Below are 24,300 nucleotides of genomic sequence, written 5' to 3'. Positions count from 1 at the left end.
TTATAAACATTGTTGCTAAAACCAATTTTGATAAGTCTCTGGATGGGTTTCTCTTGCAATAGAACTGGTTGGTTGTACAATCTGCTTAAGTTCAACAGAAAAGTGTTTTAGGGAGCACCAGGGGGCTCAGTCTGTTTGGTGTGGGACTCTTGATCCAGCTCAGGTCTTGATTTCAGGGTCATGAGTTCAAGCCCAGCATTGGGCTCCAGGCTTGGCGTGGAGCCTACTTTAAAAAAAAAAAAAAAAAAGTATTTTAGACTGGACAGTATTGTATGATTCCTTTATATGGAATTTCCAGAAGAAGCCAATCGAGAGACAAGAGGGCAGATCAGTGGTTGCCTGGGGTTGTAGGTGGGACAGGAACTTCACTGCAGGCAGCCAAGATGGAACCTTTAGGGATGGTGGAAAAAATCTAACACTGGACTGTGGTGACAATTGCACAACTCTCTAAGTTTGTGAAAAATCACTGAATATTCACAGTGGATGACTTCTCCAGCCGGTAAATTATGCCTGAATGAACCCCTAAAAGCAGGAAAAGGGGAAGGAGGGTAAAAGACATCACAGGTCTTGGGTATCCACAGCTGCCTGACGCCCAAAAGCTCTGCTAAGTTCAGCTTTGGGGGTTTGGGGAGGAGCTGGCGTCAGGGGACCCAGCCTGTTGGGGAGAGGACTGTCGTGCTTGGCCTGCTCCGTGCAGCCCCACCATCTGCCTTTTCAACTCACTGTTTTGTCCACGAATCTGGGTGCATTTAGGCCCCCCTCCCCATCTGCCCAGACCATGACCAGGGAGCGCCTTGTAGAGGAGAAGGACTCTGCCTGCGAGTCAGGATCCCTGGACTCCACTCCAAGGAGTGGCGGGCAGGGAGGGATGAATGAGGCTTTGGGACTCCTTCCGATGCCCCATGCCTTCCTACAGGTGCAACATGGGAATTTGTAACAGTTGGTTTAAAAAACATGCCAAGCCCCTTCTAAGTGCTTTACAAATATTAACTACTTTCATGCCCACGACAGCGCTGTGCCATGGGCACTATTTTCCGTTCCATAGCAGAGAAAATAGGCACAGAGAGGCTAAGCAAGCTGCCCAAGGTCACACAGCCATCTAGGGGTGCGATGGGATTCCACCCCCGGCTGTCCCGCACCACACCGGTCTCTAAGCCCTAGGTGGGGAGGCGTCCCCTCCTGGCGGGGTCGTGACTGTGGGTTCTCGTCTGTCCTCCCCACCTGGGCGCAAACTCTGGGAGTTGCGACTTGTCCAGCGCACAGCGGGAGGTATGGATGATCATTGCAGAACGAAGGGAGATGTAGGGCTCATGGTGGCCGCATCCCTTCCTGACCCCCCGAGCCCTCCTGCCGCTCTCTGCTCGGGGAGCTGAACTCCTGGCCAGGGTCTCCAGCCCCGGCAAACTGGACCCTCGGGGCGATGCGAGACCAAGGGGAAACCCGGGCCTGGACGGTGGGACGGAACAGAACCCGCTCACGGCGGGGCACGCGCGCCACCTGGCGGCCGAGTCCCGCCAGCACAGCGCCGCGAGGAGACCGGGAAGGTTTGTTCCGGGCGAGGTGGGATCGCTTCTTGAAAGGGAGATGCTCTCGCCAGTGCATCCGGCGGGGGTCTGGAAATCAGTGCGAGGCTGGTGCCCGTATCCCTGTGGCTTCCAGACTTTTCTGACCGTGATGCACAGTAAGAAATCATTCCACATTAACATAGCTTCAGGAAATAACGGTATGATTTTTTTTTTTAAGATTTTATTTATTTATTTGACAGAGATAGGCAGAGAGGCAGGCAGAGAGAGAGCGAAACAGGCTCCCTGCTGAGCAGAAAGCCCGATGCGGGGCTCGATCCCAGGATCCTGGGATCCTGACCCGAGCCGAAGGCAGAGGCTTTAACCCACTGAGCCACCCAGGCGCCCCGTCTTCAGGTTTAGTTTTTTTCCGCTGACAAAAGATTACGATGGAGAAAGGGCTAAGCACCCAGACCGCCCCCTAGCGGTATTAGTCCACCACCTTGTGCGGTCGCCAGCTCACATTTCAAGATAAACTAGGCTCAGAGGTGAAGACACCTGTCCAAGGCCACACAGACTGCTGCCTCGCTGACTTCCTGCGTGTAGACTCTACAAATACAAGTAAGCTTTCTCATCAGATCAGGAAGTCTATAGCTTTTTCCTCTTTTCCCATATGCATGACGGGAAATTAAAATCCCATGGCTCTGATGGATTATTTTACAAATAAAACTAGTGAGCCCACGTGGAATTAAATGGTCCCCGGACCAGAAGTACGAACTAACATCGGGAATGGCTGAGCCTGGAAGGTGGCGACCCCTGCTGGCTGGCCAGACACACACAGGCTCACTGGGAAGCTTAATTCCGAAACAGGAATTTTCTTTTAAAAGTCTGAAAGGTACACCAAAATACTCTACAAAGATTTGAATTAAGAGAGAATATAATTTGTTATTCTTCCTCCTATTCTCATTTACCTTTTTTTTTTTAAAATAGGCTCCATGCCCAGTGTGGGGCTTGAGCTCACCACCCTGAGATTAACAATGGCGTGCTCTTCCGAAGGAGCCAGCCAAGCACCCCTCCTAGTCTTTTAAATTTTACTAAACCGTTTATTGATTCAAAAAGGAAGTAATATCCTTCCTAGAGTCGTATGACAAACATACTCCCTTACCGTTCAAATGTTTGTGCTTCGGTTAGGAATTTCTTCATAAATTTCGTACCTAAAATTCTGCACCGAGAATTCGCCACTTGAGCAATAAAAGAATGACGGGTACCACCGGCCTCTTAGTCTTGCGGTGAAAATATACCTTAATGCTTCTGTGCACTGATAGAATTTCACCGGTAGAGAACACACAACTTGTCATTCGGATTACCCATATTGGAAAGTGCACGCGCAAAAGTTAGAAAGTCCGATTAAAACGTTTTGCTCCTGTAACTGACCCTGCGATGTGTGTGTGTGTGTGTGTGTGTGTGTGTGTGTGTGTGTGTGTGTAACCTATGTGATTGCAACATCACTAAACACCCACAAGTTCAGGGCTATTGCACTGAAATAGGTAGGTGGTAATTCATGTTTCCAGAGGCAAGGTCAAAGCCAACATTAATTGGCACATTTTGGATGGTTACTGAAGCCAAGGCCAAACTCAGATGCGCCCCAACATTACCCCCGACTCCCCACCCATGTGGAGGGCATTTAGAGCTTCATGTAAAGTGGGAATCCACACCTTCTTTTCTAGCTCCGGACCGAGGTCCGAGAAAACCCCCTGCAGCGAAAAGGTCCTTAAAACCTCTGTGATCGGGGGCACCTGGGTGGCTCAGTGGGTTAAGCCTCTGCCTTTGGCTCAGGTCATGGTCTCAAGGTCCCGGGATCAAGCCCCACATTGGGCTCTCTGCTCAGCAGGGAGCCTGCTTCCCCCTCTCTCTCTGCCTGCTTGTGATCTCTCTCTCTCTGTCAAGTAGATAAATAAAATCTTAAAAAAAAAAAAAAACCTCTGTGATCTAGCAAAGGAGCGAAAATGGGACAGTGCTAGACCTCACTGGCTTGAACCTTAAAAAAGTAAATAAATCTAAAGACGGGGATTAACATACACTAATTCAGGAAAACCCCACTTTTGCTAAAGCTTTCCATGTACCAACTCATTTCTTCGCACAACAAACCTTTGAGGCGTGTGCTACCATCAACCTATTTTAAGGAGAGTGAGGCGCAGAGTATTACCTTCCTTGATTGGGAGGGTGTTGATGGATTGTCTGGATTTGGTCAGATTAAATTTAGACAGGGAATTCAGCAGGACAGGTCTCCATGGATAAGAGTGACCCACGGTGTTCTAATCCCCCTCCCTCTCAAACCACCCTACAGCAGAAAGAGGATAGTCTGCTTTATCTCTGTGACCCTAGTGTTAGGGAGATCCTCAAATATTCTTTTCCCACTCTCCTTCCAGGCAACAGACAGACTGTACTTCCCACCATCCCTCCTCTTTGAAGTTACACATCGTCCAATGACCTGCTTGGGCCAAAAGATGCGAGCACAAGTGACACGTTTCGTATCCAGGCAGAAGCTGTAAGTCCCTGAGGCTTTGCCACTTCCTCTTCCCAGTGCCTTAGAACCAGCAACGCTCCGGAGAGATGCTGTTCCCTCGGCCTGGGTCACAAAAAGGATGTGGGGCAGAGCCCTGAGGTGACCCACAAAAGACCAGTAACTCTGGCAAGTAATAAGCCATTGCTGCATGAGGCCACTGAGATCCTGGGCTTGTTTGTTACTACAGCATAACCCAGCCTATCCTGACTGATACATCCTAGTCTTCATTAGAGCCTGAAATGTGACAGTCTCAAAAAAGGGGGTGGGAGGGGCAGGAGGGAGCCTGGGTGGCTCAGTCGGTTGAGCATCTGACTCTCCGTTTCGGCTCAGATCATGGTCTCGTGGGTCGTGGGATCCAGCCCTGCGTCCGGCTCCCCGTGCAGCAGGGAGTCTGCTTGAAGATTCTCTGTCCCTCCCCCAACTCACGCTCTCTCTCTGTCTCTCTAAAATGAATAAATGAATATTAAATGAGTGCATGAATGAATGAATGAATGGGAATAGGGACAAGGTCATAAATTTCCGGGCTGGAGGTAGAGGAAACTGCTAAGTCTCAAGTTGCTCACACACACACTTGTAACCAGGCTGGAGTCAAAGTCAGGCTCTGACCTTTATTTCCTATGGTCACAGCTCACTCTGACCCTCCAGTTCTTGCCCGGATGCTCAGTACCGGGGGCTCCCAGGGAGGGTGAGGAAAGAGGAGCTACAGAGACAGGGACAAGAGGTACAAGGAGAGCCTGGAAGACAGACACAGGAGCGGGGATTAGAGGTGCGGGAGCAGAAAGAGGAGGTGAGGTGCAAGGGAGGACAGCTGGGGAGGCTAGAGCAGAGCTGGGGAGAGGCGAACCCAGGACAGAGATACTCTTAACGGGAAGCTGGGAGAACAGGAAATTGGGAGACAGGAAGGGAAAGGCGGGTTGGGAACCGAAAGGGGCCAGGAGACAGAGCTGAGGTCTCACGTGGTGAGGCGTGGAGAGACACAGATGGGGACACAGTGTTGGGCAGGTGCAGACAGCCGCAGGGCAAGAGAGACATGGAGAGTCATGGGGAAATCTGGAGGCAGGGAGTTCGAGCCCCGGGGCCGGGGGGGGGGGGGGGGCGCCCTAATCTTTGCTGGTGGTGGAGCCCCAGCGGGTGCTGGAAGTGTGGCGGGGGCTGGAGACTTGGCCTCTGCTGGACCCGAGGGCTCCACTCAATTCCGACCCCATGCTTCTGCTCTCCGTGCCCACGTGGCTCTCATGGACACCGCTGGACACCCTGTACCCAGTGGACCCCAGGTAGTTACTAGAGCTGGAGGTCCTGAAGGTCACATGGCCCCCCGTCGAGCCCCGGCTAGAGAGCGGAACCCCCATGGCGCTGGTGGAAGCAAAGGTCACATGGCCTATACTGGAGCTGGGGTCACCAAAGGTGACCCGGCCGACATTGGAGCCGGTGGCACGGCCCCCACTGGACGCCAGGATGCCACTAGTCCTCTGGCTCAGGATGGAGCTGGGCATGATGCTGGGGCTCTTGGCGATCCCCACGGGTGAGCCCGAGGAGACCTGCTGGGTGCCCGAGAGGCTGGGTACGCTGGGTGCGCTCTCGACCTTTCGCACGGCGCCCGCCAGCTCCTTCAGCTGCTGCTCCCGCGCCAGCTCCCGCGCCTCCAGCTGCGGGGGAGGCGAGTCAGCGTCCCCGGAAGGGGGCTGAGGTCCGGCCCCGAGCCCGGCAAGCCCCCATCCTCACCAGCTTTGTCACTTGGTTCCGCAGCTCTTCCTTGCTCATTGGGGCGTCCTCTTTGGCCTCAAAGCCTGGGGTGTCCTCCCTAAAGTGGGGGGAAGGCGGGAAGGGAGGACACTCATAGCCACAAAAGGCCGAGAGCTCCTCATTGCTATGGACGGAAACCGTTAGCCGCGCTCTGGCCGGCACAGCGGCCTTTGGCCTTTCTGGTCTACCTGGGGCCCCAACTCCTTCGGGTGACTCCAGAGCACCGACACTCACCCTCTGGTACCCAAGAGCCACATCCCCAAAACTTCCACCTCATTCTTTGTCCCCTCGGCCCCCATGGGACCGAATTCCGCTGCCCTCCTTCCTGCCCCATGCCTCACTGGTTGTCAGGGAGCTGGGGTGCGGCCATCCTCTTCGGGAGGTCCTCAGGGCTCTGGCCCAGAACCAGGAGGGCGGTGCTAACCAAGCTGGGGGAGCTGTAGCTCTAGAAGTCGGATAAACCCTTGGTCAGCTCATCCCCAAGCCCCCAGCTTCCAAGATTTGGGCTTCCTGTCCCCGCCCCCCATCCCCCCGGGACCTCCTGCCTCTCCACCTGAAAATCTAGGTAGGCCTGCACGGACAGGAGCTCGACCAGCCGCTTCTCGATGAGGCCCAGGAAGAGGCCAATGTCCCGGTCTCGCATGTGGGTCTTGACCCCCAGGAGGTCTTCGATGACGGTGTTGTCACACTTGGCCCTGGTGAAGAGCTGCTGGAGGTCTGAGGTTGTGGGGGGAGGGGACAGGCTATCACAGACTTGCTAGCCCCTGGGGGGTCCCGTCCTCTCTGGTCCTCCAGTCTCCGCTACCCATCAGCCAGCCAGGCAGCAGGAGAGCGTGGCCGGGGCCTGGCCACGGGGCTCAGAACCACAGAAGGCAGAAATCGAGGGAGGTCAGCGGAAAAGCTGACAAAAGCACTGCCAGCTCTCTAGGCTGCCTTCTTCTTCTTTTTGCTTTTTTATCTCACTTTGTTCAGTTAGTCTCAAGGCCTCCTTCACACAGCTCCATCAGAAACACCCGACTTCCATCCCACCCAGCGACCCCAGAGAGGCGCTCCGTGGGTGCTCTACGGGAGAGGTCGGAGGCCAGCCACGCACCACCAAGGCTGCCTTCTTTGTTTTTTTCAATACTGGCCCCCACTTGCACCTGACTGATTAGCCGTGACCCTTGGCTGGCCCATTGGCCACTGTCATGACCCACCCCTGGCTCTCACAGTTGGCCTGAGCATGGCCCACTTGTATCTAGTTACTCTTTCAGGTGAACTGGCTACTGTTAATGACATTAGAAAGCACCCGTGACCTTGACACAGATCTGCAGCCCACGGCACCGCGTCCCCACCACTTGCCCCCCGAGCTGCCTCCCCCTAAGCTCCCAACTCCTATGTAGCTTCCCCCTGGGATCCCTCCCTGAACATCCCCCAACAATGGTCACGTTGGGCTCAGGGGCATCCCCAAACCCACTTCTTCTCCCAAGTACCCCTCCCAGGCCAGACCCTGTGCGACCCCCTCAGTCACTGCCCATCTGTCTGATACTGCTGCGTCCCATCCCTCCTCTCCATTTTCCTCCTCTTCCAACACCCCTGTCCATGGCCTCTCCTGCTCACAGCCCTCCCATGGCTCCCTAGTGCCCCAGCCCAGCACCTCTTCAGAATCTGCCACCCTCCCCCTCCCAATCCCACCCTTGCACCCCTTCTCCACACAAATAGCCTACACTCCTACACGTATCTCCAGGCCTTGGCCCCACCTGCTGGGACCACCCCCGACCCCCAACTTTTCAGTGAAATCCTCATCCTTCAGAATCAGCCTTGGGCGTCTGGGTGGCTCAGTGGGTTAAGCCTCTGCCTTCGGCTCAGGTCATGATCCCAGGGTCCTGGGATCAAGTCCTGCTTTGGGCTCTCTGCTCAGCAGGGATCCTACTTCTCCCTCTCTCTCTGCCTGCCTCTCTGCCTACTTATGATGTCTCTCTCTCTCTCTCTCTCTGTCAAATAAATAAATAAATAATCTTAAAAAAAAAAAAAAAAGAATCAGCCTCAAGCATCACCGCTTCCAGGAAGCCCACAGCCACCCCGGCAGAGCCCTTCACCCAGCAGCAGGTGATGCGATGGCTCAGGGCGCCCACATTCATAAGGGCCCCACCTTGGGCTTGGGGCTCCACTCTCTTGTTTAACAAAGGGCCCTACCTTTTCACTCTGTCCCGGGCCCAGCCAATCCTGGCAGCCTTGAGGCTCCCACGCTGCTGTCCTAGGCCCTGGGATGGTTGTGAGTACCCAGCTGCCCTGCTGGTGTCCTTCCCAGTCCTGCCCTCGGGGCCCTTCTCACTATGCACCAGGCTCCCTGCAGCCCTTACAGTCATGGTCAGGACAGAGAAAAAGAGGCTCTTCCGGTATGAGAGCCCCTACTGTGACCACAGGCTGGCTCCCCAGCCACCTTCTCAGCTTCCCAGTGGTGAACCCACGCACTTCTCAGGACAACCCCCCAAGTTGTCATCTGCCATCCTGTTGCCAGGGGGGGTTCAGCCGGGGAAACCACACACCAAGCTTCCCAAATGATGGAGCTGGCTGCAAACCCAGGGCAGCCGGACTCTGGGAGAACGGCAGGATGGACGGCAGGAAGGATCTGGGATGGACAGACAAGCCAGCACACAGAAACGCTGTGGAACACCTCCCCCGAGGCCGGCCGTGGGCTGGGCCCTCCGGGGGGGCTCATCACATCCTCCCACAGGAAAAAGCTGGGCCAGGCGCTCACCCGCCTTGAGCTTCTCCAGCCGCCCCCGCACATCCTGGAAGTTGGCCTCCACGCCCAGGGCCTCCGCGTGCACCTCGTCCACGCGCTGCTCCAAGTCCTTCCTCTCCTGCTCTTGCTGTGCCCGCACGAGATCCTCGCTGGCGCGCGTGCTCGCCAAGGCCTTCTGCATCTGCCAGGTGGGGCAGGTGCCCATTGCCAGGGGGGGCCGCTCCCAGAGGCGCGGAGGAGATGGGGGAGGAGGAGCGGAGGGTGGAGGGGGCCTTCACTCACCTCGTTGATCTCCTCCTGCAGATGCTCCAGCCGTGAGTTCTGCTCGTTGATGAAGGTGAACTCGGCGAAGTTGCGCTCCTCCACTGGAGAGAGGCGGGTCCGGAGGGACGCACAGGACAGGGGGAGAGAGATGTTGAGAAAGACGACACAGACACCAGCACGCAGAGACAAAGAGAGACGGAGACGGGGAGGTAGAGGCCCAGGAAACCAGAGGGGACACAGAGGAAACCGGAGCAAGTCAGAGTAAGAGAAAGCGACGACGGCAAAATCAAGAGAGACCCAGAAACACTGAGAGGCGCAAAGACACGGAGGAAGAGAAGGAGAGGGAGAGAAAACAGCAGAGGTAGGGAGAGAGCCCAGGACCCGGGAGAGGACAGCAACAAGCGCCTGGAGGGAGAAACACAGAGGCTGAGGGAAGATGTGGAGAGAGACCGGGAGGCCCGGAATGGGGAGGGGGGTATGGGGGAGACAGACGCACCCAGAAACAAACGGACCTAAAGACACACGGAGGGGACTGAGAGATGCAGGCCATGGGGAGACGCACACAAAAGGAAGGGCTCAGAAGGCCCGAGACGGGGAGGGAGAGAGACTGGGGAGAGGGGTAGAGGGGCAGAGGCAGGGCCGGCGGAGAGGGGCAAGGTGGGCGCACCTGACGCCCCGAGTCTCCAGTGCAGGTGCCGAGTCCCCAGGGCCCAAGCGGAGGCCCTCTGTGACCATGACGGAGCTCAGCCTGCGCCTGATCGGTGGGGGCGGGGGGAGGGGGGCAGGGGTCCCGCACCGGGGTCCCCTCCCTCCGCCCCGCCGGCGCGGCCCGCACTCACTCTCCAGGTACTTCTCCACCAGCAGGTCCGGGTCGCTCTCCCCCGTCAGCTGGGACAGTTTGTTCATGGCGTCCTCGCAGCGCATCACCAGCTTCTCCTGGGAGGTCTTCCGGAGGCCCTCGGCCACCTCCCGGGCTGGAGGGAGGGAGGGGTGCTGAGACCCGCACCCGCGGCGGCCAGGGGGGCGCAGCGGGGTCTGGGGGGTTGCTGAGCTAAGGCCGCGCGCGCCCCGCCCGCTCCGCCCGGGGGAGATCCCGAGCCCTTGGGGCGGGCGGCCGGGGCCTCACCGCGCTTCTCGCGCTTCTCCACGACCGCGGGGTCCGGCATCCGATCGCTGTTCTTGAGCTTGAGGAAGCGGTGCAGCTGCTCCAGGTGCGCGATCTGCCGCTGCAGGGTCTGCACCTCCGCGTCTTTCTGGGCCACCTCCTTCTCCGCCCTCTCCCGCAGCAGGTCCATCTTGCTCTTGGCCTCCTCTCTGCCGGTGGGGGTGGGAGGTGGGGGTGAGTGAGCCCCGGGGTCGGGGAGACGGGGGGATCCGGGTCAGCCTGGGATCAGTCCCAGGGCGCGGGCAGAATCAGGTTGCAGTTTCCCCGAGGTCACAAAAGGCAGAAAACTTTCTGGGTTCCCAGAGGGGTGTCAGGTTGCAGGCGGGGGAGGGGCGGAGAGGTGGAATGGGGGTCTGGGAGGTGTGCTGGGCCGTGGAAGGGACTGATGGGACACTGCTGCAGTGCACTGGGGGCCAATGGTGGGCCCAGGAACAGGAGGCGGGACAGCGAGGAGGGCACAGTCAGAGGTCATACTCGGCTGGGAGCGGGGGTGGACCCAAGAGAGAAGGTAATGATGCTGGAGTTTGGGGGTCATGTGGTTGGAAATATAAGGGGCCTGGACCATTCGGGGCCTCATGTTGGGCAGGTGGATGACATCACCAGCGCGGTTGGGTATGGGGACTCTAGAAGCTTCAGTCACTGAGCCCCTTCTGACCTGCCCGTGGGAAAATGTGGCCTTTAAGCTTTTGAACACAGGGCGGCTCCCTATAAATCCTGAGTCCCAAACCTACTTCCCAGGACACAGGATCACAGTCAGAGGGTCATTTTGTTGGGAGCGCAGCCGGCCAATGTCCTCATGTCCCTGCCCATGGACCATTCTAGTTCCCACCCTCACACCCTTGCCTCCACCCAGAGCTCCACCTTCTTGTTCCGGTCAAATTCCTTTTTAAGACCTACACACATCAGCCCGTCCTCCTCCTCCTCAGTGGGACACCTCCCCTGGCACCCACCAGCCTTGGCTCCAGTGACCTCTCCAGGTGCTGGTGGTCCTTCAGGGATTAGGACTCACAGTTCTTTCTGTGCCCTGGGCTCCATGCCAAACCAAGGGGCAGGGAAGAGGGGCCCCGACTTCCTGAAAGCCAGGCCGTGCCGTCATTACGGTCATGTCACAGTGGAGGAAACCGGCTCAGAGAGGGGATGTGACCTGCTCTGGTCCGACAAGGAGGTGCTGGAGATGCTGCCTAGCCCTGCCTTCTGGTTGAGACCACCCTGTCCTGGTACCCAGCACCCACCCCCCATCGGCTGGAGGAGCAGTGGTCGAGGCTCTCACCACACAGACAGGCCACCATGGGTGGCACCTGGCAGAAGAGAGGAGCCAGCCGACTAAGATTCTCTCTCTCCGAAGCTGAGTTGGGAAGGGCTAAGAATGGAAGAGCAGGGAGCTGCTGCTAGAAGGACACGAGGAGAGAAGCCAGAGAAGGTCACATTCTGAAGGTCAAGTTCAGATGAAGCCAAAGCCCAGCGTGAGCAGAAGCCACCAGATGGAGTTGGGGCTCTGACAGGGTCACGGTGGACCAAAGACAAGAAACTGCAGCATCAGCCACAAGAAGGAAGGAAGGAAGGACTGATCCGGGCTACAACATGGGTGAACTCTGAAAGCGTTACGTTCAGTGAAGGAAGCCGGACACCAAGTTATATGCTGTACGGTCCCGCTGCTGCGGGATGCCTGGAACCAGGAAGTCAGTAGACACAGGAAGGAAACCAGTGGTTTCCAGGGAACTGGGGAAGACAGAGTGACTGCCTATTGGGTACCAGCTTCCTTTTGGGGTGATGAGAGCGTTTTGGACCCAGATAGAAGCGAGTGTCTTAGAGGCCACTGAGCTGTACATTTTAACATGGTGAATTTTGTTATGTGCATCTTAGCAAAAAAGGAAGGAAGGAAAGGAAGGGAGGGAGGGAGTGAAAGAGAAAGAAAGAAAGATAGGAAGGGAGGGAGGGCGGGGAGGGAAGGGAAGGGAAGGAAGAGGCCCAAAGAAGTGGGTCCACACAGCCAACAAGTGTTGCCCGAGGACCTGGGATGTCAGTGGAGGGGGGAAAGGGGCACCTTATAAAAAATAACAGGTTGTGACAGTCTGTTCCTGGAGTTCTGACCCCTCCCGCCAAAGCCTTAGGGCAAGGTTCGTAGTGCATGAGCTCCCTGGAGGCCTTGGGGGCGCAGGGGGCGGGGTGGGGGGTCCCCTACCTGACGGTGTAGGCAGCCGCAGAGGAGACCATTAGGGAGCTGACCATGTGTCGCAGAAGCTCGATTTCCTGCGAGAGAACAAAACCAATGTCCTTCCTACAGCTTCCTCCCTGTAGGGCTCTCCCTTCAGCCCCGCAGCTCTCCTGCCATCCAGGTGTGTGGACCTTCCCCATTAACAGTCGACAGGTGGGGGCGGGGATCCTAAGAGGTACCAAGTACATGGGCAGGGAAAGTGACGAGCTGGGATGCCGGCTCGGAGGGCTTCTCCCGGTGGAACCCTAAAAGCACCACCTAACTTTGTGGTCCGCTTCAGAAATGTGCTTGAATTTCGCAGTGGTGACCACACGAACCTGATTTCTAGTTCCAAAGAAATGTCTTTGCAGTATTATGAGTAAAAAATGTTCTTTTCGGGAGAAAGAAGGGAGGAAATTATATATATATTTGAACACACATGTGATGTGTGTATGTGTGTATAGATAGATATCCAATATACATATATGCAAATAGAATGTGTACACGCACAGTCGTTCACGTACACACATATATGAACACACGAGCACACACACACACAGAGATCAAAGTGGAAGAGATGGAAAGGAAATGGTGTTTCTCTGGAATATCTTTTGGAATAGTTTTGTCTTGGGAAATCCTCTTAAAGTCTCACGTATTCAGGGACACCTGGGGGGCTCAGTCGTTATGCATCTGCCTTCCCCTCAGGTCATGATCCCAAGGTCCTGGGATTGAGTCCTCCGTGGGGCTCCTTGCTCAGGAGGGAGCCTGCTTCTCCCTCTCCCTCTGCCTGCCACTCCCCCTGCTTGTGCTTGCTCTCTCTCAAATAAATAAATAAATCTTAAAAAAAGAAAAAACAACAATAACAACAACCAGGGGCACATCAAAAGCACATAGAAGCCAGCTTGAAGGGCCCTACTAGCTCCCACTGACTTGTCTCCCTGATCTGGGACGAGTTGAACATCACCACGCGTGATGACCTCCATGCAGTAAAGGAAGAACCCACAGATGCTTACCGATAACACACAAATACCCAGAGGAGGATGAGAAGCTCTTCCTTACGTCTGCTCTCTTACACACGTAGGAGGAACGAGAGAGGTGGGGAAAGAAGACCCCCATTCGGCAACCATCATGATAGTGATAATCATCGGGCAAGAATCATTATCGGAGGCCCCAGCAATGGAGTGGAAATGTGTCGGGGAGCAAGATACCTTCGTGGTCTCCGAGAATCTCCACTTACTCCTCACCAAGGGAAAACTCACTGGAGAACCACGGCTGACCCAGGGATCAACGTGGACCTCGATCACTGAAGGGAAAACTCACTGGAGAACCATGGCTGACCCAGGGATCAATGTAGACCTCGATCACTGAGGGATAAATGGCCATCTCGTGCCTCCTACTTAATGAGCCTCCAGGACACAACATCACCTCTGTGCTATTCCCCCCAAAACGCACCACACGAATCTCATCGTGAAGAAAGATCGGACAGACCCATGTCGAGGGACTTTGTACGACACAACGGGCTTCCAAAATGTCAAAGTCCACAAAGCGGGAACAGAGCCTTGGACAGCCAAATGCATTGTGGGACCCTGGCTGGGAGCCTGGAGCAGGAAAATCAAATTAGCTGTAAGGGACGTCATCGGGACCATTGGAGAACTTTAAACAAGGACTACGTAGAATTGTAATAACATTGGAGTTCCTGACTTGGATAAGTGCCCTGTGTTTCTGTAAGAAAATGGTCTTATTCTTAGGACCAAAACACGCTGAAGTTCTGAGGGGCATAGTGTCTACAGTGTGCTCTCCATAGTTCAGCAATCGTGATAACAAATCCTTTTCGGTAAAAATAACAATTAGAGAGAGAGAGAGAGAGAGAGAGAGAATATGGCAAATTATCAGTCTTGGTGAAGGCTGGAGTTCTCTGTACTATCCTTCCAGGGAAGCGAAGGTGGAAGAAAAAGGGAAGGGACACTAACGGCTACGGAGATACCCACAGAATGTAAACGGTCTTGCTTGCTCATTGATTGCCCTGGCCAGTGATATTCAAAATGACATCTCTGGCTTCTGCAAGTCTGAAGGAGGCTGCTTTTTTTGTTAGAGGCGTCCCGGAACCTTCTCGAGGTCTCCATTCCCCCTGGACCACATCAAACCTAGGACTCCAACCGATTCCGCACTTGAGGCCACCGTGCTGGAGTTGGCAAGGTGACCCTTGCAACCTCTCCTCTCTCCCCGCTGGGCCGAGGTGTTCCAGGTTTTAGGGCCACTGACCTTCTGCAGCTTGCGGTCCACGTTCAGATAGCGGTTCCGCTCAATGCGCAGGAGGTCCAGCTCCTCCCGCAGCGCCGCATTCCGCACCAGCTGGTTGTCAAAGCGACACGTGACCTGGTGGGGGGTGGGGGTGTACAGAAGTCTGAGGCCTGGTCTGCCTCCCTCTTCCACGCTCTGACAAGTGTCGGAAGCAGAGCCTGTTCCCACTTTGGAGACGCTGAAAGCGCTGCCCAGCCACCCTAAGGACCTCGGCACCACTCTCCTTTCCTTGGGAACCCTCCATCCACCCAGGACCAGGTCTCCTGATCCTTCTCTGGGAGCCCCGTGTTTCAGGCCCACCTCCCTCCTGGAATCTGGCCCATTGTTCCTGGAACTTGAATTCCATGGAACTTGCCCCTGCTCAGTTTCCCCCCCAACGCCCAGAGGATCAGGTCTGGAAAGAGCCAAGAGGCTGACTCTCACCCTGTCCAACTGGTCTTCTAGAATCTTGATCCTTTGCTGGATCTTGACTTTCTGATCCAGGATGACCCCCGGGGCCCTGACTTCCTTACCTAGGGCAAAGATCCGGGTCTCCCACTCCTGGATCTGGAGGAAAGAGGAGGATACCTACTTGTTGGCTGAATGTGGAGAGACTGAGGCGCCAAGAGAGGGTGAGGGGCTGAGTGTAGCTGTCCCCTCCCACCCTTGTGGCCCCAGGCATCTGTCCTACCCTTCTGCTAATGATGCCCAACCTTCCATGTGGTTCTGGCTTCCAGTCACAACAAGGCACCTGGCCAGCCACATGACCTAGGTCCCGACAATCACGGTGCTTGCCCTAGAGAGGGACAGGTTGCCTGACCCAAGTTAAGCCAGCCTCAATCCCTTCCCAGTATATTGGGGGAAATGAGCTAGATGCATGGGGCTCTGAGACTTCCACGTTCATATTCCCCAGCACATGAGGGATCCTGGGAGGAGGAGGCCAGTAGACAAAGTGGAGACAAGAGACTGAGAGATGGTGAGAATGAGCTCCGACGCCATTAGAATGCCTGGGTCTGGTTATGGGTGAAACCTCTCCGAAGCCGTCCTCATTTCTGTGTTCATCGTTACATATCTGGGGCCAGGCATCTCTCCAGTTAAACTGGAAGCTCCACGAGAGCAGACTTTTGTTTTTCAACAAAAACCTACAAAGTAGGTGCTCAATAAAACATGCAGATCGAATGAATACATGAACTGCTGAAGACTGTGTCTTCCACGTGGGTGGCTCAGTTGGTTACATGTCCGACTCTTGATCTCAGCTCAAGTCCTGATCTCAAGGTCATTGAGTTCAAGCTCCATATCGGGCTCTATGCTGGGTGTAGACCCAACTTAAAAAAAAAAAAAAAACTGGGTTTCCCAATTTGTGTGCTTTTAGGAGTTGGTTTATGTCCTGTCCACAGCCCAAACTCCCACCACTGCAGATTCTTCTGTTTAAGTGCGAATCCCCAATACCCCAAAAGAGTGAGTCTTTGCAGAGATAATCCAGTTAAGATGATGTCCTTAGTGGGGACCCTGGTCCAATATGACCAGTGTCCTTATGCAAAGGGGAGATTTGGACAGACATGCACACAGGGAGAATGCCACCCGGCCAACACTTCCAGCCTCCAGAACAGTGGGACAATATATTCCTGTCATTTCAGCCACCCAGAGTTTGTGGTACTTAGTAACGGCATCCCCTAGAAAACTAACACATGCCCCCCGCCACCCCACAGCATCACTGCCAACTCAAAGGCTGCACCACAAGGATGTTTAAGTCTGGAGGGAGACACACCAACATGGTCAGACGCCACATGAGCTACGGCTCAAGGCAGTTCACAGGTTCAACACAAGGCAGCGCTATGTCCCTTTCGATGAATCACATCTTTGTGAACAAGCATTTTTTAGCTGTTGCTGTGATAAAAAAACCAAATACCCAAAAATGTGACCGGTGGGAGAAAGTGCCCAAGCGTACAAGGAATCTCTCTGTATTACTTTTTCCAGTTGCATGTGAAACTGCAATTATCCCAGTAAAATTTTCAGTTACAAAAAGAAGAAAGAAAGAAAAGAGAGTACTGCCCAGAAATCAGCACGGAGTAAGAGTGGTCAGTCCGATCTGACTCCAAGACCCAGAGGCACAAACATCCCACAGGAAAATAATTGTGGCTTTGGAGAATGAAATACAGGGTTTTTTTGTGTGTGTTTTTTCTACTTATGTCTTCTCTTTTTTTCAAATGGTCTCTAGGTTGTTAGGATGAAAACACTGGTTTATTTAAAGTAGATCTGTTAGCAGAACAAGACTGGACCCCAGGGCAGCTCTTGGAAGCTAGCTGATTGTTCCATTTTTAGGAATTACATGAGTTAAACTGTTGGTAGCTTGGAAGTAACCACTGTATTCATTTTCCTCTTTCTGCAAAACAAATTATCCCAAGCTTGGTGGCTGAAAACAACACCCATCTATGATCTCGAAGTTTCCATGGGTCAGGGGTCCCGCACAGTTCAGCTGGATCCTTTCCGCAGAGTCTCCCAGACCTTCAGGGCTGCGGTCTCATCTGGGACTCACTGTGTGGTCCCCTGCCAGGTGGCTCTCTCCGTGGGATGGCCTCTTGCACATTCAAGGCCGGCCAGAGAGTACCTGTCTTTGGTCTACACAGGGCCAGTCTAATAGAGCACACCTAATGAAGGGAGTGACGTCCCCTCCCTTCAATCCCCTCCCCAGTGTACTGTATTTTGTTGGCCAGAAGCAAGTCACAGGTTCTACCCCCACTGAAGGGGTGGGTAGTACACGGTGGGGCTGGGAGGTCACCCTGGGATATGTTCACTACAGCCAAGAGGAGAATACAGGTTTCCCCATTCTCTGAAACTACAACATTCCTATGAGACCCTTCATAAGCCAAACTGGCAGAAAGTGAAGAAGGAATATACCATTAGTTTATATGGAAAAAATGTATAGCGTTCCCCTGGTTCCCAAAATAACCTCTCTTAGACTTTTCTGATACCTTAGGACAACCCTTGCTGACAGATGCAGAAAATAAACTGAGATAAAACACAGATGCTCAGAGATTGTGCAAAAACTAGCAGCTGGAGGCTGACACGCTGAGTGTGGTCCCCAGGAAGACGCTTGGGGAGGGGAGGGGGGTGGTGGTGGCACACTCACTGCCTTCCTTCTGGAAGCTCCAGGCAATTTCTCGAAGCTGGATTCCTTGATTTATGCATTCCTTAGCTTGTGGTCACTCCAACCTTGGCTTCTCTTCCTCACATCTACCCTCTCCATCTTCTCTGATTCTGACATTCCTACCTCGCCCCTAAGGATCCTTGCGATGACATGGGGTCCACCTGGACCATCCAGGGTAACCCCCCCCCATCTCAAAATCCTTAATCACATCTGCAGAGTCTCTTTTGCCATGTAAAGTAACATACTCACGGGTTCCTGAGATTATAGTGTGGACATCTTGTGTGGGGGTGGGGACCATTATTCAGTCTACCATATTTCCTCCAGTGAAATTCTTTTTTTTTCTTTTTTTTACTTTATAGTTTTATCACCCATATATGCACCCCTAAGCAAAAGTTTAGTTTGGCCTGATTTTATATTTTATGTCAATGAGATTATGCTTCCTGTATGTTTTATGCCTTGCTTCCTTCCCCGTGGCTGTGTGTGATTCATTCATTTTTCATTACTGTATACTATTTCATGATACAAATACACCACAATTTATTTATTCATTCAAATTCTGTCGGACATTTGGGTTACTTCCAGTTTGGAGTGGCTAGACTGAGTAATGCTTCTTTCAACATTCCTTTACGTGAATCCTGGTTCTGGGGCACATGCTCAGAAGTGTACTTGTGGGGCGGGAAGGAGCTTTAACAACAGATCTAAACCTGTTTTCTCTTCGAAGGTGACTTTGGCTTACTTTCTTCCGAAACGGTTTCCATGGAAACATACTGGGTTAAGGTAAATATGGAATGCCAGCTCTGTTCCCAGGCAACAGTGTTTATTATAAAAATGACCCCTGATTGGTCAACTACATTGGACTAGAAGGACTGCAAGCTGGGCTCCTAGATCTCAAGGGCCAACATGACCAGCACTAAACAGAAACCTGGTTTCTCTTCGGGTTACTCTTTTTTAAAGTAGGCTCCATGCCCAACGAGGGGCTTGAACTCATGACCCTGAAATCAAGAGCTGAGATCAACATGCAGATGCTCAACTGACTGAGCCACCCAGACGCCCCTGCAGGGTATTTCTTGAGTACGCTCCTCGTGGGGGCTTCGACTTAGACCCTATCCTCATGGCAGCAGTGCCTAGATGTCCAAGGAAGGTGTGTTTGATGCCGTCATGCCAGTATGCTGCTGTTTCCTGCCCTCCGTCATCCTACAAAGTGAACCTGGTACCATGTTCTGTAGCCCAGAGCATCCTGTGAACGTGAATGTCAGGTGGAACCCAAAACCGCTTCTGGTGACCATGCTGAGTGGGGGCGACCCCGAATCACAGTGTAGGTCTATCAGTAAATGTAACTGATGATGGGGGGATCTTTTCAAAATACATGGGACAATTTATATACCCCCGACAACAGTTCGTTAGGTGTTCCCACTTGCTGCTTCTCTCCCCAACACTTGGTATTTTGGGACACTCATTTTTGCAAATTTGGTGAGTGTTTAATGGAATCTCACTGTGATTTTCATTTGCCCCTCTCTGATTACTATTGAGTGGTGAGTAATTCCTACATTTATTGGACAAATGAACTTCTTATTTTGTGATGTGTCAGCTCAAATCCTCTATTTTTAAAAACTCGGCTGACTCAGGCATGTGGATGGCTCAGTCAGTTAAGCGTTTGTCTTCAGCTCAGGTCATGATCCCAGGGTCTGGGGTCGAGTCCTGCATCAGGCTCGCTGCTTCGCAGGGAATCTGCTTCTCCCTCTGCCCCTCCCCCACTCGTTCTCTCTCTCCTTCTAATAAATAAATAAGATCTTTAAAAAAAAATAAGCAAAATAAATACAATTGAGCTGACTCTTCAATAATTTGTAGGAGTTCCTTGTATGTTCTTGCTACTAGTCCTTTGTCAGCTGTACATGTTGCAAGTAACTTTCCATTCCATGACTTTGCACACTATGTTTCTTTTAACAGAAGTTATTAACCTTGAAGTCGTACGAAGCAACAATCTGTTCCTTTAGAAGTACAGATTTCTATAACTTATTTAAGAAATCCTTCCCCACCTCCGCACACTCAGATCTCCAATCCATCTGGAATTAATCTGGGGGTACGAGGTGAGGTAAGGGTCTGGTTTCATCTTACAGTATGAATATCTAATTTTCGCAGCACCCTTATCCTCTTTTGCCATTTCTTGAAGTCATACGTCAAGTGTCCACATGTACGTTGGTCTCTTTCAGGACTCTCTTCTGTCCCATTGATCCATTTGGTTAACCCTGCATCAATTGTAAGAATTTTATAATAAATCTTGATCAATGATACAGCAAATCCTTTCACATTGTTCTTCTTTTAAGTCAGTCTAAGTCATCTTATCCATTGCACTTCCATATAAACCTTAGAATCTGCTTGTCAGTTCCATCCATTAAAAAAAAAAAAAAAAAAACTTTCAGGGGCACCTGGGTGGCTCAGTGGGTTAAAGCCTCTACCTTCGGCTCAGGTCATGATCTCAAGGTCCTGGAATTAAGCCCCACACCGGGCTCTCTGCTCAGCGGGGTGCTTGCTTCCTCCCCCCAACAGCCTGCCTCTCTGCCTGCTTGTGGTCTCTCTCTGTCAAATAAATAAACAAAATCCTTAAAAAAAAAAAAAAAAACTTTCAGTACTTTGGTTGGGATTACATTGAATCTATACATCAATTTGGAGATCTGACTTTTTATAACACTAACTCTTCAAGGCCTTGTGTAGGTCTCTACACTTATTAAGTTCCTCTTTACCAGCCCTCAATAAAATATTACAATTTACTCCATAGAGGTCTTGCACACTTTTGTTACATTTCTTCACAGGTACTTCTTCTGGTTATTATAAATGCATATTTTCTTCTTTTATTTTGTAACAGTTATTGCTAATACAGAGCAATATTAACTTTGCATATTAGTTCTGTACCTGGCCACATTGTTAAAAGACCTTATTAATTACAATAAGTTGGTGTTAGATTCTTCTGGATCTCCCATGTACACAAATACATCATCTACAAACAGTGACAATTTCATTTCTTCCTCTCCAATGCTTACATTGTTTTTTCCCTTTACCTGGCCGTACTGCACCAGATAGGACCTCCAGCACAATGTCACATACAAGTGGTGCTAGCTGACATCCTTATATTGTTACTGATCTCAAAGATAATCTTTGTCATGTTTTGTTATCAAATACGATATTTTCTGTAGATGTTTTATAGTCGCCCTTCACCAAATTCACGAAATGTCCTTTTATTTCTGGCTTCCTTTTTTTTTTTTTTAAGATTTTATTTATTTATTTATTTGACAGAGAGCACAAGCAAGCACAAACGGGGAGAGGCAGGCAGAGGGAGAGGGAGAAGCAGGCTCTCCTCAGAGCAGGGAGCCCCATGCGGGGTTCCATCTCAGGACTCCAGATCATGACCCAAGCTGAAGGCAGACCCTCTTTACTGAGCCTTTACTGAGCCACCCAGGCACCCCTTATTCCTGGTTTCCTAAGAGTTTTTAGTATGAGGAATGCTAAATGTTATTAAATACATTTTTATTTCTACATAGACCAATGCTATAAACGGGTGCAAGTCCAAGGACCGTCCGTCATCAGTCTCTGATGTGATGGGCTCGGAAAATGAGAGCAAGCATTGAAGCAAGCATCAGAAATGGCACAAGCCTTCTAAAAGCAGCAGTCAGTAGTAGATTGGAAATTTTAAACATTGGTCCATTAACACATAAAGTTTGTGAAAATCTATGTTGTCTAATTTTTTTTTTTTTGCCAGAAAATGTCTGTTCTCTCTCATTCAGAGATAATATTTCCATCGGGTACCTGTTTTTCTATTTTCTTAAAGATTTTATTTATTTATTTGAGAGCAAGAGAGAACACAAACAGGGGGAGGGTCGGAGGGAGAAACAGATTCCCCGCTGAGCAGGGAGGCTGACCTGGGACTCGATCCCAGGACCCTGAGATCATGACCTGAGCTGAAGGCAGATGCTTAACCTACATAGCCACCCAGGTGCCCCTGGGTATAAAATTCTGACTCTGATGAGTTTCCGTAAAAGACTGAGGAAAACCAACCCCAGCAGCCAACCCCCACACAGCCGCTGCACCTCCACGAAACAGCCATTAGTTTAGCATGTGTGAATCAGAATTCAGCTTCCGAAAGGAAGCTCGGGGCGCTCGTGAGAGCAGAGCAAACAAACTGATTGAAAGTCAAATGGGGGGCGCCTGGGTGGCTCAGTGGGTTAAGCCTCTGCCTTCGGCTCAGGTCATGATCCCAGGGTCCTGGGATCGAGCCCTACATCAGGCTCTCTGCTCAGCAGGAAGCCTGCTTGCCCTCCTCTCTCTCTCTCTGCCTGCCTCTCTGCCTACTTGTGATCTCTCTCTCTGTCAAATAAATAGATAAAATCTTTAAAAAAAAAAAAAAGAAAGAAAGAAAGTCAAATGGAAGAAAACTCCGTGGTAGGGGCGCCTGGGTGCACAGTTGGTTAAGTGACTGACTCTTGGTTTCAGTTCAGGTCGTGATCTCAGGGTCATGAGATCGAGCCCCACATCAGACTCCCCACTCAGCAGGGAGTCTCTCTCCTTCTCCCTCTGCTTCCCCCACTCACTCACTCACTCACTCTAAATAAATAAATAAATAAATCTTAAAAAAAAAAAAACCAACTATGTGGTAGACAGAATGAGGCCCCCCTACCCAGCCAATACGTCCACATATCTTAAGCCCGGAAACTTGTGAATAGACAGACCCAAATGGCAGAAAGGACCTTGCAAATGTGGTAAAGTTAAGGATTTTTGAGATGATTTACCTGAATTACCTGGGTGGGCCTGGGGTAATCACAAAGGTCCTCACGAGTGAAAGGAGGGGGCAGGAGAGTCCAAATCAGAGAAGGAAGAGGTGGGAGCCACGCACATGAGAAGGACAGCTGCCTGCAGCCGGCCTCGCAGACAAGGCAAGGAGCCGCAAACCAAGCCATGAAGACCAGAGAAGTCAGAAAACACATTCTCCTCCTAAGACTTCAGAAGGGGTACAGCCCTGCTCACACCGGACTTTGGTCAAGGGAAGCCCGTTTTGGACTCCTGTCCTCCGCCGCTGTAAGATAACTGATTTGTAAGATTTTATTTATTTATCTGAGAGAGAGAGAGAGAGCACATGCATGACTGGGGGGTTAGGAGAGGGAGAGGGAAAGGATCTCAAGCAGACTCCGTGCCGAGCGCAGACCCCGACCCACGGCTCACTCTCCTCGATCTCAAGACCCTGAGATCACAACCTGAGCTGTAATCAAGAGTCAGGCACTTAACTGACTGCGGCCCCCAGGAGCCCCTAGTTTGTATTATATTTTAAGCCACCAAGTGTGTAGTAATTTGTTACAACAAAAATAGGAAATGATACAGACCACCAATGTAAGTAACCTTCAAAGTCTTGTTTGTGGCCCAACGTGCGCAAGAAATCCTTTGGTCTAGGCAAGTGACTCTTTTAACCAAGACTAGAATAGAAAATCGCAGAATGCATCCCACCTAGGAAACATCGGTATTACCTGGTGAAACTTCTCTTTGAGATCTACGTGTGTGTTTATATCCACATGTGTGCGAGCTGCCTCTCGGGAGGTCATGGTCATAAAAACCTGAAAGGACACTGACCTACAGAAGTCGCATTGTTGCCAAGGTCAAGACCTGGAGGCAGGTGGGACTGGAAAACTATTGTAGACTCCACTGTATTACCAGCATCCTCCTTTTGCCCATGAAGAAAGTAGGGCCCAGAGAGGTAAAGTCTTGCCCTTGGTCACACAGCTCTGACAGGACAGGGCCGGGATTCTAATGCAGGCTTTGCTGACTCCAGGGGGTGAACCTTTCCCCTTTAACCACACCAGCCCCCTGTTTGGGATGTGGGGGACCGTGCTAAGCAGAAAGCACCCAGATTCCCACTACAGCCTGAATGTAACTCTCCTACGTGGCTGCTCTCCATGAGCCCATTTCGCAGGCGAGGAATTTAAGGCTCAAAGCAGTTATTTCCCGGCCCCTACGTGGGATCCCCGGAGTCTGGTCTCAGAACCCACCTGCTTGTCCAGGGTTCTGGTCTGCTCCTGGAGCTCCTTGACCTCGGCCTGCACTTGGACCCGGCACTTGAGCAGCCGGCCCATGTTCTCCAGCCTCTCACTGTCCCGCAGCCGCTTGACCTGGCTCTGGGCCACGCTGATCTGCACCTGAAGTTTATCCCGCAACCCCTCCAGGCGCTGGATCTCCTCACTGCCCAGGCAGGGAGGGCGGAGCAAGCCAGCAAGGGGCGGAGCTCAGAGTCACTGAAGGCCAGAGGCAGGGCTGGCCCTTCCCCCTCTTGGAGCCAGGAGTGGGAGCCCCAACCCCCCTCCTAGTAGAGCCCCCTCCCTAGCTCCAGGACCAGGCAGTGGGCTCACAGCTGCTTGTTGATGCGCTGGTGGACTTCCTTGCTGTAGGCCTGCCTCTCCCCCTCCATCACCTTGCATTGCCGCTGTAGTCTGCTCAGCTCCCAGTCTGCTGAGGGCAGGACCAGCCAGGGGGCTCAGGAGGCATCCAGGAGGCCCCAGCCCCTTCCTCTCCAGGACCTAGAAAATTCTGGCTCCCTCAGGGTCCCCACAAACTGCAGCAGAAGTGCACACCCAGGCCCGGCCAGCCCTCTGGCACTGCACCTCAGCTCCTATCCCCCTTCCCACTCCAGTACCCCAAGTTGACTTCAGGATTCTTCCCATCACTCCTGCCCC

The 24,300-nt window shown here is 52.4% G+C and overlaps 1 protein-coding gene across 1 annotated transcript; it reads right to left on the bottom strand.

Moving 5' to 3' along the window:
- Positions 1 to 5,168: 5,168 nt before the first annotated feature.
- LOC111160699 (coiled-coil domain containing 114) lies at positions 5,169 to 24,076 on the bottom strand. Its single transcript, XM_022524008.1, has 13 exons — positions 23,977 to 24,076; positions 23,620 to 23,809; positions 14,887 to 15,009; positions 14,425 to 14,538; positions 12,151 to 12,218; positions 9,930 to 10,117; positions 9,643 to 9,777; positions 8,822 to 8,904; positions 8,552 to 8,720; positions 6,365 to 6,528; positions 6,153 to 6,256; positions 5,791 to 5,869; positions 5,169 to 5,714 (listed from the first exon to the last, which is right to left on the bottom strand). Exons 1-13 carry the CDS (start codon positions 24,033 to 24,035, stop codon positions 5,169 to 5,171), a joined length of 2,022 nt encoding a protein of 673 aa, XP_022379716.1. The 5' UTR covers positions 24,036 to 24,076.
- Between the last annotated feature and the right edge of the window lie 224 nt (positions 24,077 to 24,300).

Source organism: Enhydra lutris, unplaced genomic scaffold (assembly GCF_002288905.1).
Source record: "Enhydra lutris kenyoni isolate GAN:26980312 unplaced genomic scaffold, ASM228890v2 scaffoldscaffold77, whole genome shotgun sequence".
NCBI lineage: Eukaryota > Metazoa > Chordata > Mammalia > Carnivora > Mustelidae > Enhydra > Enhydra lutris.
This window is presented reverse-complemented; position numbering and strand designations above follow the sequence as displayed.